General features: G+C 40.9%; 2 protein-coding genes across 4 annotated transcripts in view; one reads left to right on the forward strand and one right to left on the reverse strand.

Moving 5' to 3' along the window:
• Window positions 1–828, forward strand: part of VPS54 (vacuolar protein sorting 54 homolog (S. cerevisiae)) — a 144896-nt gene extending 144068 nt beyond the window's left edge. For all 3 annotated transcript variants that reach the window (XM_006862966.1, XM_006862964.1, XM_006862965.1), the window contains one exon: window positions 174–828. In XM_006862966.1, the coding sequence (XP_006863028.1) occupies window positions 174–279 (106 nt within the window). In that variant the 3' untranslated portion in view covers window positions 280–828. The remainder of the gene's footprint in view (window positions 1–173) is intronic.
• Window positions 829–2833: 2005 nt separating this feature from the next.
• UGP2 (UDP-glucose pyrophosphorylase 2) overlaps window positions 2834–16562 on the reverse strand; it is a 65460-nt gene continuing 51731 nt past the window's right edge. The window contains exons 4-10 of the mRNA XM_006862967.1: window positions 12849–13034; window positions 11471–11604; window positions 10022–10319; window positions 8869–9066; window positions 8214–8456; window positions 4567–4671; window positions 2834–3253 (exon numbers count right to left, since the gene is read on the reverse strand). Of these exons, the coding sequence (XP_006863029.1) occupies window positions 3146–3253; window positions 4567–4671; window positions 8214–8456; window positions 8869–9066; window positions 10022–10319; window positions 11471–11604; window positions 12849–13034 (1272 nt within the window). The 3' untranslated portion in view covers window positions 2834–3145. The remainder of the gene's footprint in view (window positions 3254–4566; window positions 4672–8213; window positions 8457–8868; window positions 9067–10021; window positions 10320–11470; window positions 11605–12848; window positions 13035–16562) is intronic.

Raw genomic sequence — 16562 nt, forward strand, 5'->3', positions numbered from 1 at the left:
TGGTAGGACTTGTGTTAAGACAATTATGTTGACAGTTTTACCTTTAGGAAATCTGAATTTTAAATAACATTCTAGGAGGTAGGATAGGGCTCAGACTTTAAGCATCGCTGCTTCCAATATCTTAAATAGAAAATTGTGAGATTTACAAATAATTTTCTTTTCCTACTGTTTAGGTTGGTCACAGCAGATGTAGCTTTTTACACTGGAAATCTGCAAGCCTTAAAAGGCCTTAAAGATTTGGACCTGAATATGGCAGAGATTTGGGAACAGAAGAGGTGATGGATGACATACTGGAAAACTGGTGGTTCATCTGACCACGGGATCTGAGTTTCTGAAGAAAATCTGGATGCCTGTGATTTGAGAACTGAACCTGGAACCCAAAGTGAACTGGGGTGGGGTAGGGAAAAGGAAAGGATCAGTGTTGGGAAACTGGGCTTCAGTGGAACCTACAGGGAATGATGCCATTGTTGTGCATCTTTCAGTGAGGAGTAACTGATCAGGTGTCTATAACATTTTTCATTCTCTCTGGAAACAGACTCAGGTTTCTTTGGACCAAATCCAAAAGAACACATAGCTGTAACACAGCTGTAGTTGACTAGAATGCTCTGTATACTTTATATTAAAAAAAAAAAAAAAAAATGCTTTGCATTTCTTCCAGTGCAATGAAATTCATATGGTGTCCCACCTTATTTAATGATGGTACAATTTAAAATATTAAAATCTTAGTCAATCTCTGTAGAAAGTTTTCTCTATGAAAGTAAAGCTGTTTAAAAAATTATTTTTTTACAGATCTTTCTATAAAAAATAAACATCTTTTGATTGCTTGGATTTAGGAATTCACTTTTTGTTTCAGTGACCAATGTCAAGTGTCAGGCTGTGTGTGCCACACATCTACTCTTACTACCACCACCACATGCCGACCGGGGAAGAGCTGCCAGGACAGTCTCAAAAACTGAAAGACTGATCGCAAGGAGTAATTAAAGAGTAAGATACTGGCATTTATTTATGCATCTACTAATTTAAATACTTTTTAGAAATGGAAAATAAAAGGCTACAGTTTAATAGCTATATTTTTATAAAAGCATCTATGAAGGTTTTTTCCTTTTGCCTTTCTGTTTCTAGCAGAGGTAAGAATACTGTTCTCATATCATCTGCCTTCTTTTAAGTTCTCATTTTAACATTTAGGTAACAAAGTATGGCCCCCTTGTATTCTTGCTTTTAAATTATTTTATGTGTATATGAACAACGACCAGGGAGAAACAGAACTTTCAAAAATATAGGCTGCTGTGTGGGGGCCAATTATAAAGTGATGAGTTGTTTAAAATTAAAGACTTAAAAAACCTATCAGAATTAGAATCAGCAGCACTCTACAAATGAAAGTGCCTGTGCCTCACTCATCTCACACCTAACTCTGTTAGAGTGCCTAACCTGGTGGGGATTCTGTACAATCAAACAGTCCTATTTGTGCTCTTCAGTTTCCTACAAGGAAAGTCTGTTTTTATTCCTTTATCCCTACAAAGGTATGTCATTTAACCTGTCTAAAATAAAGCTATAAAAAATTACCAGATTTTAAAAGACACCTTCTTTCAATGGTAGTATTGTTATGTGCTGTCTAGTCAATTCCGACTCAGAGACCCTATATAAAGTTTCCTAGGAGCTGCTGGTGGATTTGAACCACCATCCTGTAGTTAACAGTCCAGTGCTTATCATACAGCATCACACCAAGAATCCTTAATAGTATATTATTGTTGGTAAGTACCTTCAAGTTTGTTCTGACTTAGTAACCGTGTATAAAGTTTCTGAGGCTTTTTTTTTTTTTTTCCTAATCTTTGATGGAGCATAAAACCTCATCTTTTTCCCACAGAGCAGCAGGTGTGCTCAAACTGCAGGCCTTGTGGTTCACAGTCCAGTGCTTATCATATGGAGCCAGTTAAGTGTCATCGAGTCGGTTCCAACCCATAGCGACCCTACACAAGGTTTCTGAGGAGTGACTGGTGAGCTTGAACCGAATTTGCAGTTTAAGCGGCTTTGCAGTCTGGTGCATTAATTCACAGCATCACACTAGAAGCCAGTGCACTCTCCTTAATAGTGTATATTGTTGTTAAGCGCCATTGAGTCGGCTCCAACTCATAGCGACCTTCTATAGGGTTTCCAAGGAGCAATTGGTGAGTTTGAACCACTAACCCTTTAGTTCAAACCCACCTAGTAGTCCGGTGATTTGTTGTTGTTGTTAAGTGCCGTTGAGTTGGTTCTGACCCATAGTGACCCCTCTATAGGGTTTCGGGGGAGCAGCTGGTGAGTTTGAACCACTGACCTTATTTAACGTTAAAATAAACCAGCAGCCCACTCAAAAACAAGAATACAAATAAGGGAAAATGTGATTGATTCATAGGAAAATGGCACAAAATACTAGCAGACCTGATTTGAAAAACTATTCACAAACGTTTTCTGGTGACAACAAGGAAAGGGAAGAAAGGGAACTTTAATATCCCCACCTGACTATACTAGAGAACACGGATGTGAAGGAAATGCCCTACCTCTGCCTGCCCCTATCCCCTCCCAGTAGGAAAAGAAATGCTTTTGTTTCAGTAAATGGAGCGTCTGTGGAAAGCATGGCAGGCGTCCCAGCTTTAGAATAAGATGAAAGTTACTAAATACCTCCATTCAAGTGTAATACCTATAGAAAGAAAGATGTGGTGTATGATTCTTAGAAATGCAAAAATGGGCCATTGAGTACTTAGATATTCCAAGAATAAATTTTCTAACTCATATAGAGTAAACCATTTTATTTTACCGTTTCATAAAGTTATTGAAAAGTGTAAGTGTATACATGTATTGCTTCACAGCTTTAATTTTGAAATAACAAGCAATTCAAAGTGATCGTCGAGGCCTCTGTTAAGATCTTCCAGCACAGCTGCCCCCATATGAAGATGAATAATATTGCACTTTTAAAATTAACTTTCAGAATTTTCTTCAAAGAGAAACATTGCTTCCATCTGTGCTTTTCTTAGACTAAAAGCATACTGCAGAAAACTCTAGAAGTTAATTCTGCAGGGTACAGTAATGTAGTAAAGTACCTGCCTATCTGAGCATCCTAGAGAACATGTCATCATTGTAAGAAATCAGCACACACAGTATTTTCATTTCAGTGGTCCAAGATGCGAAGGTTTCCAGATACAATCTTGTTCTCTAAAACTGCTCCAGGTGGGATATCAATTCTGTCACCATGATTTGCAATGATGATAACCGTTCCCTACATGATGGGGAAAACAAAAAGCAAGTTTATCACGCTGAAATGCAATTATTTTACAATTTCCAAGTTTATGTATCCTTTTATAATAGGGTAACCATATTTATAAACAATATTAAATGTAAGAAACACGTTAAGAAAAAGTGTAATGTGTTCGTCTGTAAGGATGCTGACAACAGTTGTTAGGTCCTTTGCCTTCGGGACATGAATCCAGCACCACAGTCTGACGTCCTTGTGGAGGTCCACTCGGAAGGCTAACAGCATTATCCAAACTTCCAACAGAAATGAAAAGATGCTCTGTTTACAGCAGTTTCTTTTCATTTTTTAAAGAATAGTTTACTAATAATTTTTGATATCTTAGATTAGACGTTCAATTAGCAATAAAATACCGTTCAGTAAGTGTATTTTCTTCCTTTTTTTTTTGCATTTAGATCATTCAAATAAAATCTAGTATAGGTTTGGGATTCAAAAAATATTACTTGATTAGGAAAAACCTGTTCTGTGTCTTTGGTCCTGAGCTTTAATGCTTCCTCCCGTATTCTTTCCTTTTCCTTACGATAAGCTGGAATGGTACTAATGAAAGTACCCCAAGTACTGCAGCAATGTGACCCAACTTCTTTATACTGATAATAGGCTAGCTGGAGTAGACTAAATTCAATATAAGTAAGGTGATAAAGTTTTTGACTTCAGATTCAAATAGTCATTTTAGTGACCCAACGCTAATTCATTTTTTTATTCCATTTAACGATTTTTATTGGTTTCCAAATTCTATTTGGGGATTTTTAATTGTTTTGTTTTTACATTTTTATTGTGAGTTAGTTTTCCATTCTAATTCATACACATTTTGTTTCATGCCATTGATTGCAATCTCATATTTTAATAAAGTAGAGCAATCATTAAACAGTGCTTGCCTTCTAGTTGGACACTGTTTTTCCACAAAATTCCAATGGATGGTATTTAACTAGGATATACAATCTACAGAAGACAGTGTTAATACTACAAACTGTGGGGAACCTAGTTCAGGTTAATATTCACTTGTTTTAAAAATATATTTAGGTCTTCTATACATCTGGTACAGACTAAGAAATATTACTTAAAATTAAATTTAGGTCTGGAAAATGAAACTTGTTTTGTAAAGCTATTGTTGTTGTTAAGTGCCATCGAGTCGGGTCCGACCCATAGCGACCCTGTACAGGGTTTCCGAGGGTGTAAATCTTTACGGGAGTAGAAAGCCTCATCTTTCTCCCGCGGAGCGGCTGGTAGATTCAAACCGCTGCCCTTAAGGTTCGCAGCCCGCTGTAATTTTCAAAACACACCTTTAATGAAACATTCTTGCCAAATGTCACATCTCCTGACACTGTGAGGTGATCCAATTCAAGCATATCTGGAATACTTTCAAATCTCCGTAGATAATCTTGAACCTTAAAGAAAAATGGAAACCGATAAATTGTTTCAGAATGAGTTATCAGGAATCCAGGGATAATATAACAAAGTAGTTTACCTGAACTGTAAAAAATATGGGAAGAGCATATTTATTAAATGTTCACTATCCTGTTCAAGAGAGACTAGGAGATGTGAACACTGTCTTTATAAACAAGCAACTTGTAAGACAATAGAGCAGATCAGACATAAAAAAAAAAAAAAAAAAGCAGCCAACATGCTAAGAGCCCAGTGAGTAGTCCAGATAGTCTGGATTTAGGTAGAAAGAAGGAGGGATATGTCATCATGGTTTTAGACAATAGAGAAGAAAAGTTATGTGGGTACTGGGCTTTTCAGTAGGATTCAGAGCACAGATTATCATAAATGATCAGTTTTCACCTCTTACACATCCTTAGATTTACATAGTGTGGACCTCATTTCCTATTTTACCAAGAAAAACAGAAGCAATCAAAACCCTTCCAATTGGCTTCCAACACCACCCACTTGAAGGAAGATAGGAAGTTGTTAGATGCCATTGAGTCAGCACTGATTCATACCAACGCTATACACAAACAGAACGAAACACTGCCCGATCCTACCCCAACCTCACCAATCGCTGCCATACTTGAGCCCATTGATGCTGCCACTTTGCCAGTCCATCTCGCTGGAGGGTCTTCCTTTCTTTCTCTGACCTTCCACCTTACCAGACTTCTCCAAGGACTGCTCCCTGCTGACAATATGACCGAAGTATGAGAGACAAAGTCTGGTCATCCTGGCCTCCAAGGAGTACTCTGTCTACACTTCTTCCAACACAGATCTGTTGGTTCTTTTGGCAGCCCATGGCACTTTCAACATTTTCCTCCAACACCATAACTCAAAAGCATCAATTCTTCTCTGATCTTCCTTATTCACTGCCCAGCTTTTGCATTGAAACTACCATGGCTTGGGTCAGGTGCACCTTAGTCCTCAAGCTGACATCTTTGCTCTTCAACACTTTAAAAAGGTCTTGTGCAGCAGATGTGCCTAATGCAATATGTCATTTGATTTCTTGACTGCTACGTCCATGAGTATTGATAGTTGATCCAAGAAGAATAAAGTCCTTGACAACTTTAATCTTTTCTCTATTGATAAGGATGTTTATTGATCCAGTGGTGAGGATTTTTATTTTCTTTACATTGAGATGCAATCCATACCAAAGGGTGTGCTCTTTGATCTTCATTTAAGTCCTTTTCACTAAGCAAGGTTGTATCATCTGCCTATCACAGGTTGTCCTCCTCCAATCCTGATGCCAAGTTTTTCTTCATATAACCCAGCTTCTAGGATGATTTGCTCAGCATACAGGTTGAGTACGTATGGTGAAAGAATACAACCTTGTTGCACACCTTTCTTAACTTTAAACCATTCAGTGTTCCTATGTTCTGTTAGAACACCTGCCTATTGGTCCAGGTACAGATTCCTCAAGAGTACAAATTAAGTGTTCCAGAATACTCATACTTCGCAATGTTCTCCACACAATCGATAGCCTTTGCATAGTCACTAAAGCATAGGTAAATATCTTTCTGATACTCTCTGCTTTCAGCCAAGATCCATCGTACTTTCCACGGCCTCTTCTGAATCCGGCTTGAACCTCTGGAAGTTCTCTGCCAACGTATGCTCGCAGCCGTTTCTGTATTACCTTTAGTAAAACTTTACTTGCATAGGATATCAAAGATATTGCCCGATGATTTCCGTATTCTGTTGGGTCACTTCTCTTTGGAATGGGCACAATTACGGATCTCTTCCACTCAGTCGGCCAGATAGCTGTCTTCCAAATTCCCTGACATTGATGGGTGAGTACCTCCTGTGCCGCCTCACTTTCTTGAAAATGGTGGGAGTGGGGTATAAAAAGACAAGCCTAAGTGGGGAAAGGGTGATGTATCCCTAGTATTTTACCCAGCCAACGAGGCTGATGAAAGAGGAATCAAAAAACCAGGGTGACTCCTAAGATGTCTGATCCTATCCCGAAAACCAAAGTAGCCAGAGTCCTCCCCCATCAACATAGAAATGATTACATATATTCACCCCAGATGGCTCTAAACCAGAACTTGAACAGATCTAGAAGACTCACCAAGACTATAAGCCAGACACAAAGGCTCACCCTGCTACTCTTTTAGACTTGGAATATAAGGGGGAGTCAAAAAGTATTGCTACTTGGGGTTCTAATGCATAGATGCACAGATTTATTCCAAACAAAACATGTTTAAATATTTCTCTGATCAGTGGATGGCTGCAAACAAGTTCTCTCAGTAACACACTTGTCTTAATCTCCTGAGGGTACCTTCAAACACAAGGTCTAATTAAAACAGTGGCTTCCAAGGGAATCTGTTTGCCCAGTTACATTCAGAGAAAAGGATCAGCTTGTAAGGCCTTTACCAATGAGTTTGAACCACAAGGTCAGGGATTCAAATACACCAACCACTCCTCAGAAAACCTATACAAGATTGCTGTGAGTCAGAACTCAATAGCACTTACCAACAACAAAAGGGCTGCCCTACAGAGAATTTCATTTGGAAACCTAACCCCATCCGAGACTATACAGCCTCGATACTGTGTAAGCCTGATACTGAAGCCCTTCAGACTTCTTTTCATACCCAAAAACTCAAAAAATGTTTCAATTCAACATGATTTGAGGCCCTCAAGAATGCCAAAACTACTGTTTTGACATGGTGTAAACTGAAGGCAGATTTCTTCAGGGAAGGGTCAAAGCGATAGAAACGCTGCCTTCAGTATAGACTTAGATGGAAGATATATCTTGAGAAATAATAGTTTTACATGCTGATATTTTGAATAAAGGTTTTATGATTCTGTAGGACTTCTGTGACTTATCCTCTTTTTACATGATTACATTATTCTGTGTTCCATGTACCATGCACATCGGGATGGGGTGCTACTCTGCTTATAAACCCCCCCGCCTCGAATGCTTTTCATTGCTACCTGCATGGCACCCCCAGTCAAATCCTCAGTGAAGCCATCTCTGTTTGCCTGGTGGAAAGCACCACCACTCCCCACCTCTGCTTTACTGTTTCCCCAGTATTTTCTGCCACCGGCACACAACATTTCATTTACTTATGTCTTATCATCCTTCTTCCACTGAGATATCAGTTCCATGAAAAAAGTCTGTTTTGTTTACTACTACTAAATCCACAACACCTACAACAACACTACTCAGTTTGTGATAGAGGCTCAATCCATTTTTGTTAAACTAGAATTAACACTCTCCCACTGGGGAGGGCAGTAAAGATTATGGAAGAGACCATGTAAAATGCTCCAAATTTTAAAATTATTTTCTACTCCCTATAACAACCATGTTTAAAAAAGGATGCATGTCTTATGTTCTCCAGTCGATTGCCTTTCAAAGACATGGAAGATGCAGGATCATAACAGACAGCTGCAGAGACTGTAATTAGACTCCAATTCACATGCATAATCTATAATTATACACGGAAGAGACACATACTGTCATGGATATTCTATCTTTATCACCAAGAACTTAGGAAATACGCACCTTGGTAAAGGAACTGCCTAACTTAACCAAGGGCACTGTAGGAAACTCCCGCTTTTCACTCATTGTCAGAGATCCGGCATTAAGGCTGTAGAGGTTTGACATCACAAGCAAGAGATCTGATGTGGTTTTGACAGGCAGAAAACGGCTCCGAGGAACATTAATACCTAGAGAATTCTCAAAACTCTTAATGGCAGCCCCTACTGCAGTTTCTAACTGAATGACATTCAGGCCTCCATCCAAAGTCTGTAAGAAAAGGGAGGGAAAGCAGATTTTAGTCACCTACAACTCATACCACATGGGCTAGTTAAAATCTGGGAGGAAACACTGGAATAAAGAGCATTTTGAGAAGTGACATTTATGGAGCACCTTCCGTACACCAGGCTCACACACTGACCTTTTTTCAGTCTCATAATTGTGTGCAGTAGTATTTCAATTTCAGTAATAAGGAACCAGAGGTTCAGAAGACTCATGCAAGGTACCTAAGGCCACATGGTCTTTAAGTGTCAGAAAATGTAGGCTCCCAACTCCTGTGCTCATTACCAAGCTGGCACGAACAGGGACGAGCGCAGAAATTGGTAGGCAGAGCCAGCCCCTACCGAGATGGACTGGGCAACAAGGGGTCACCACAGGGTAGATGGGTCTGAGTGCAGCTTACCTTTGGATTCACAATGATCTCCATGTCGATGGCATTCTGCTCCTGCAGTCTTTTAACTGCTGCAAGAGAGATCCACAGGTTGTTTGTGTTAAATATTTTGAATTTTGACACAGACTTGAACTCATCAACATGGGCTTTGGGCACTTGAGCGATTTCCACCAGTCTCAGTTTGCCTTCATATTGAGTGAGTGTCCCACCCTAGGAAGGCAGAAAACAGTGAGTGCCTCCACATGGCTGTCAGACCATAACCCACACTATTTATAGTCTACAGATCCTGGTACGAAGCTGCCCCAGACACAAAAACCATCAGCAATGATTCAATCTGTGATACAACTTAGTTTGAAGGCAGAACCTTGTCCATGATAAAGGGTCTCCCTGACTTTCCTAAGGCCTGCAACAGAAGCAGTCCAGTCCTCTTCTCCCCAAGCCACTGCCCATGAGCTGGCTCTGGGACAAGGGGAGAAAGGGGGAAATGAAGGATAAGTGGGTGACAGGTAACTCCTGAGTGGCCTCAGCCTAGAGATGTTCTGGCACCCAATAGGCCATGCAGTGGGGGAAGAGGGATATTCACTCACATGTGAGGGGGACATTTGAAAGAGACAGAGCCCAGGTCAAGGACTGACAGACTTAGTATTCAAACACTGCCTGCTTTTCTCATTCCCTGTGGACAAATGGTAAAGCCATGTGTGCCATTTCATCAAAAGCCAAGAGTCATGACCACCAAACGTGCAGGTTAGGAAAATCAGCGTGTGCTTTGTAACAGAACATTATCCACAGAGATATAACAGTGACACTCACACACATAAATACATAGGACAAACATTAAACCTTCATTAAAGGGGACAATGAACAAAAACACAAAGCACCCAGCCAAAAGAATATTAAAAGTTTGAACAAGTCACATGTTTAAGATTTATCCTATGGAAGTATTTCAGTTACAATTACTAACATAGACTATCTTTTTTAAAAAAATGATTTAACAGTATTGACTCTGGATTTCTGATCCACACTGTTGTCAGGCAGTAAACACCATCTCACTGTCTTATAAAGACGTCCAGTGGATAGAGAGAGAGTTTCAAAACAAGTTTGAACTTCATGACCTGAGAAATGTGAAGCCGTGAGTCCCCACACTCATCCTTCTCTCAGTATTTACCTTCACGTCTGCACGTGTTTTATTTGTGACCTCCATGACAAACTCACAGCGTTTTCCATTGGGTGGGTTCATTAAATGATTAAGGATATAAAGATCCACTGTGGCACCCAGATTATCTATGTTTGATACGAAAATATACTCTTTGCCTTCTTCTATGAAGGTATCAAGCAAGCCAGAGTTGAAGAAACTGGCATAAATGTCTCCATGGCCCGGAGGGTACCAGGCGTCTGTATTTTCCCCTGAGTACGATACATCCTTTGCTACAGGCAGTAAAGATTCCTTATTAATCCTTGGATACCTAAAAAAAAAAAAAAAAAAAAAACAAGTTCCTTTTCAGTATCAACTTTGTAGCACATCCCAGACCTTCCAGTTAAATAAAATTTCGATCTTTTTCAGAGTCTATCAATACTGAGCTATTACATGATTCCACTGAAAAATAATCTCTCATATCTGCGGGTCTCCAAAATCTGTTCTCGAGACAGTAAGTATTGGTGCGTAACAAACCTTTCCATGGCCATACAGCTCAGAGGACATCTCAGGTCTGTTTTATGTGTTTTACGACTCTCCAAAAGAGAAATTCTATTAAAGTATTAGGTTTCTCAAATATCTATTAGTGAGATTTTTCTTTTCCCTGAAACCTATGTGGGAAAAATAGTCCATTTACAAACAGATACATTCAGGGATGATTCTCTTTCTCTCCCACAACATCAGCAGCAAGTTAGTGGTCAGAAATATTTGCTTCCCACCCTTAGGTAGACCTGGGCCTGGGAAGCCAAGGCGCCAGAATGTAGCAGAGTGGAGCCCAACCTGAGAATGAAGGCAAAGCCTCTGTGACATACGGTGTCCATGGAGAGAGTGTACCAAAAGAGAAAGGCAAGATAGTAACTAATGGGACATGACATAATGAGAAAGACTCCTTCAGAGTAAGTCATGTTCATTCTGAAGTAGAAGCCTGGTTTCCCCTGCTGCCTTGGCTTCACCCCAACCTGTCACCTGACTTGTTTCCTGACTCTCTCCTCCTCCATGCAGAAGATTTTCTACAGAATTGCTTACATTTCTCCAAAGCCTACTCATGCTGCTGAAGAAATCCCTTCCCACAAGAAAGGTGACTGATACCGTGGCATACAGAATGATTTTCACAGATCTGCCTGGAGACCAAATATGCCCTGAGAAAGCAAATGTCTAAACTGTGCTTTAATATTCTGGGAATGAGCCAGTTCAACATATACACACAAAGTATTGTTCTAAGAATTGGAAGTTACAGAACCATTAAGCAGTTATAACAGTCATGGGTCTAGTTACTAATATTTTGCCTTTAAAGCAGCAAGCACTTGCAAGCATTAGTCTTTGGCACATGGGAGTCTCTAGGTGGTCTGTAAAAAAAAAAAAAAAAGCGAACACTCCAAGAATCATACCCCAAGTCACACTTTTTTTTTTTGCTTCTTGTACCTGCTTTGATTAAAAGTGTAGATTTTCACACGGCAGTGATTGTACTTCTGTAGTATTTTTTTGGTATCTTCATCCGTGTTAAAAGAGTTCATGAGAACAAGAGGAACATCTGTATTGTAGGTTTTGTTCAAATGCTAAGTGAGAAAATGACAATCAGGTTACCCAGATTTACTTTTCTTTTGCTTAAAATTTTAAGTTAATTCAATGGTTAATGAAAAAAATATCTAAAATAGCATCTATTTAACATATAATTGAATATACAGATCTGGCATAATAACCATCCGATGTAGGACTTTGCAAGATATTTGTTTGCTAAGCAATTCACTATGTGCTTTCTCATGAAATCCCCACTCTGAGAGATAAACAACTGCATACAGATTACGGGGGACTAAACAGAGGCCAAGAGGTGGCAAGTCAGCAGCAGAGCCAGGGCCCAGCAGGCCGTACACTGGAGACACGTGTGTGGCCACAGTGCCACGAACCTCATGTGTGGACAAGCTCTGGATCACCATTTACTCCATGTTGAAAGCACTGTGGGGGTGAAAGTACAAACATCACACAGGCACAGCTCCCTGGGCTCAGGATTAATGGCCAAGAATTCTGAATCATACTTCAACTGAAACGCTTTCAATCTCTAGGAAGAGCAAAGAGGCAACATGGAGAGGGAAGAAGAGCAAGGTCTTAGAAGTCAGGCTACTCCTGTGTTCCAACTTTGGTTCTGCACTTTCTAGCTACTCGCTACCTCTCTGTGGGCCTTGGTTTCCTCCTCAGTAAAATGGGAATGATAACAATACTTACACATCACTGAGATGTTGAAAGGATCAAATGAGTCAATTTGTGTAAAGAGCTTAGAACAGTACTTAGAACACTAAATATTAGATAAATGTTCACTGCTATTATAGCTAGTGTTATTACTGTGGTCTCCAGTGCTACGCTAAACACAAGGGATCAAGAGATGAGAAAGACAGAGCCACTGCTCTGAAAAGCCAATGGTCTGAGTGACTTGATTATAACTGCCAACAACATAACACCAAGGGCATCCATCAGGTACGTGAGGTTCCTCCCCAGAATAACAACAAAACCAGGTCTCCCTAGCTGTGAGGAAGGAGGCTACTAGACAGAAAAGGGATGGAGAGGTGGGAGCCTCAGAGGAGGACCCTAACAGAAGACGCTATTTAAGATCAAAATCTTTGAGATTTGCCCTTACAAACACCAAGCCTTTTTTTACACTAACCCCAGCACTGAAGATAGCAGGGGCCTTGACTAGCTCAAATCCACATCTGCTACATTTTAAAATGTGACATTCCTAACAACCTAAAGGGTCCATTCTAGCATGTCTTCTTTTAGTATCAAACAACACACACTAAATGTGACTCACTTCAATTTGCTGAACGGTCAGATCCAAAAAGGTATTCTCATTCCTCACACCAATCAGGCTCTTAGGGCCCTTGCAGCCCATGCTGGTCCCCAAGCCGCCATTGAGCTTCACCACCACCAGCTTGTTCAACACAGAAGATATGTTCCCAGGTAAGCCCCTGGCTTTTATCTTCTCATAGGGCTGAATCTGAAAGAAAGAAAACAAAATTATAGAACTAATTCAAGTAGCTTCCCAAGAGGTTAAAGCAGATCTAGCCCAGGGCTATTTCCTTGCTTCTTTAAAGACTCTTGAGTTTCTCTGTTGTTGTTAAGTGCCACTGAAGTCAATTCTGACTCACACTGACTTAGTTATAGGGCTTCTGAGAAACAGCTGTTGAGTTTCAAGGGTGGAACTTACAGTTAGCAGTCCAGTGCTTATCCTACAGCGCTACACCAGGACTCCCTGTAAAGCATTTCCACTTCATGTCCTTTAGCTTTACAGGTTCTATTGGTTCAGAATCATATTTTTTTGAGTTGTGTAACATTCTCACCCTCCTTTTCTAAATTATCCCACCACCTTTACAGAGCAAATTAGTTTTCCATCCAACAATATATGCAAGTTTTATTTTTATGATACTGGGGACAACCCCCATAATAATGTAACAGCACTCTTCCCACTTCCACCTTGGGCTCCTAATTCTTTCCATCCTTCTTATCTCTGGAGCTTTGTTTTGGGAAAATGCTGCCCTTGTGGTATCATATGATCTCAAATGTACTGAGGAGTACAGTCCTCCCTGGTGTTACTATTCACTTTTGGTTGCTGTTAAGTGTCACTGAGTTGGTTCTGACTCACAGCGACCCTGTATAGGGTTTCCAAGTAGCAGTTGGTAGGTCTGAACTACCAAGCTTGCAGTTAGCAGTCCTGTGCTTATGCTATAGTGCCATACCAGGCCTCCACTTTATAGGCTGAAAGTTGCTCCAGGGGTGGGTTCAGTTCTAGGCTAAAAGGGTCTAAAGCCACAGTCCTGGGAGTTCCACCAAGCCCTTAGCAGACCAGTTGTCTGGTTATTTGCATGATTTTTGATTGTGTTCTACATTTTTTTCCTCCAACTCTGTCTAGGACCTTCTATTGTGACTCCTATCAGAATGGTCAGTGGGTGACCGGAATTATTTCCGAATGTGAAAGGGTTGTCAACTTCCTGGTGGATTCTGCTAAAAAGCCTTCAGCAGCCATACACATTCATGAACCAAAAGGAGGGCTGGTGACAGAAACAGATGGAAGATGGAAGGAGGGGACAGCAACGTGAGCATTAAGGCCCTCCATACAGGTGCTATCTAAACACCAAGGACAAGGAAAGCAAGGAGGAGGGAAAGAAAACAGACTACACAGCTTGCTTCCCTGGCAGTGCCCAGTCCCAGTGAGGACAATGTCTGGGTGATATTAATGGGGACCACCTGCCCCCACACAAAGTGGCCCAGTTGATGTTCACAGAAGAATGCTCTAATTTAACTCACTACCATGAACATAAGGAGACCTATAGTGTAGCGGATCATGAACTAGGCTAATTGCAGGGTTAGCAGTTTAAATCTACCAGTCGCTCCACAGTTAGTAGTGAGGCTTTCTGTTCCTGTGAAGATTTAGAGTCTTGGAAACCCTACATAGAGTCGCTTTGAGTCAGAACTGACTCGGCATACAACCACCACCACTACCAGGACACTGTAAGTCAAAGGAACTTCTAATATTGCTTGGAAGAAAAATAAAGGCCTCTTTTTAGAAAAAATAAAAAATTTTAAATATACAGATAAATAGAAGAGACTAAAGCCCAACCTAGAGCCACACTACTAGAAAAATAAGAACCTTCTGTCAGAACTCAACCTAACAGAGTTGAGTTCAGTCACTGAACTCTACTCATTAGAGTAAACGCATGCCACTGTGACAAAATATCTTCCAGAAGTCTATTATTAGGCAACAAGAATTTCCTGAGCACTTTATGTTGCCTTTATGATTAGGATGTAGATGTCCCCTGATACTGTGGTCCTAAGACCCCAAGCCCAGTGAGTCACTCCCTCAAGGTATGTCATTGTGGTTAAGAAGTTTTCCGAACTCTAACCTCTGTACGCTCAGCAACATCCTTAGATACATTTGCAGCACATAAAAATATGCATGTAAAAAGCTGTTGACTACAACTTTCTGTGGTGACAGAAATGCCCTACATTTTCCACTGGCCAATATGATATCCACTAGCCACATGTGTCTAGTAGGTACTTGAAATGTGGCTAATGCCACTAAAGAACTACATTTCCAATTTTATTAAATTTTAATGTAAAAAGACACATAAGACATATTGGACAGTATAGTTCTAGACAGTCCACTATAAAAATTAACCAAGAAATCGGAATTACGTTTCATTTCATCTGAATAAAATTCTGCCAGAATATGTTTATTTTTCAATATAATCTTTTTCATCATAATGATACTGACATTAGAGGACAGTCAACCAAACACATAAAGTCTGATTCTTCCTTACGTTGACTAATCAATGTTCCATTTCCCTAACACTGGGACAACCTGAAGTTCCACTTCAGTCTCAGAATTTGACCACATTATCTGCTGTCTCTACGGCAGAATGCCCAGTGTTACCCTTTAGCACCAATTTAAAAGTTTCTTGAGGGACTTCCGGCGCTTCCCTGACCGGGCAGCACAACAGGTGAGCGGGGCTCCAGGGAAGGGTGGTGGTATCACACAGAGGAGGCCCCTGCCAGGTAGACAGGCAACCTTTGGACAAACATAAGACTTTAGCCTACAATACTGTGGACTTGCTTTTTTTGAAGGGTCGAGCTGCTGGGAAGTTGTGGGCATTTTGGACCTCTGCCCGCCTGTGCTCGCCTGCGCTCGGCTCACGCACTGGGACTGCGCGTGGGGCTTGAGCAGACCCGATCGGAGGGCGGGCGCACCCAGACAGCCGGCAGGGCCACAAGAACTGGCGTGGTCCTTCGTTGGGTGGGTGGGGGCCCTCATTATCACGGGAGGTGTTGTAGGGCCGGGTGCCCACGGCGCAGGGAGACAGAGAGAGGCATTTTTTGATGTCGTCAGACAGGGACACCATCTGCCTGCATCCATTAGTCCCGCCCTCCACCCCCTCTGCCTAGACTAGCCCTCTGCCCAACCTCCGAGGCTCAGGCCTGCCCATCAAGGCACAAGCCAGCACAAGTGGAGACACTTTGAGGTGGGTTTTTACTACCAGCAACAAGGCAGTCCTGCTGTGGCTCTGAAGGTTAAGGGACCAGACTGCAGAGCCTTTTGAACTGTGAGGTTGGTAGTTCGTGCCCACCAGCTGCTCCTTAGAAACCCTATACAGGGTCCCTTTTTTTTTCTTTTTGTGTGTGGGTGTGTGACTAGAAGTTGCCTTAATTAATCTCGTTGTTTTTTCTGATACTGAATTCTATTTTTTTTGTCTTACTTTGTTTTTCTCAGTATCACTTTTGTTTTTGATTTTGCTTTGGGTTTTATTTTCTACCTGACTGGTGTTGCTTGGCTGTCATATAGCCTCTCTTCTGTTATCGGAGAACTCCACTTTTGGATTTTATTTTGATTTTGGTTTTGTTTTCTACCCGACTGGTGTTCTTGGGCTGTCACATAACCTCCCTTCTGCTACTGGAGGACTCTTTGTCCCCCTACATTACAAGAAAAGAGTCAGCAACTGCTGTCAAATAGCCAAGCTGCAATAACACTTTA

This window comes from Chrysochloris asiatica, unplaced genomic scaffold (assembly GCF_000296735.1).
Source record: "Chrysochloris asiatica unplaced genomic scaffold, ChrAsi1.0 scaffold00052, whole genome shotgun sequence".
NCBI lineage: Eukaryota > Metazoa > Chordata > Mammalia > Afrosoricida > Chrysochloridae > Chrysochloris > Chrysochloris asiatica.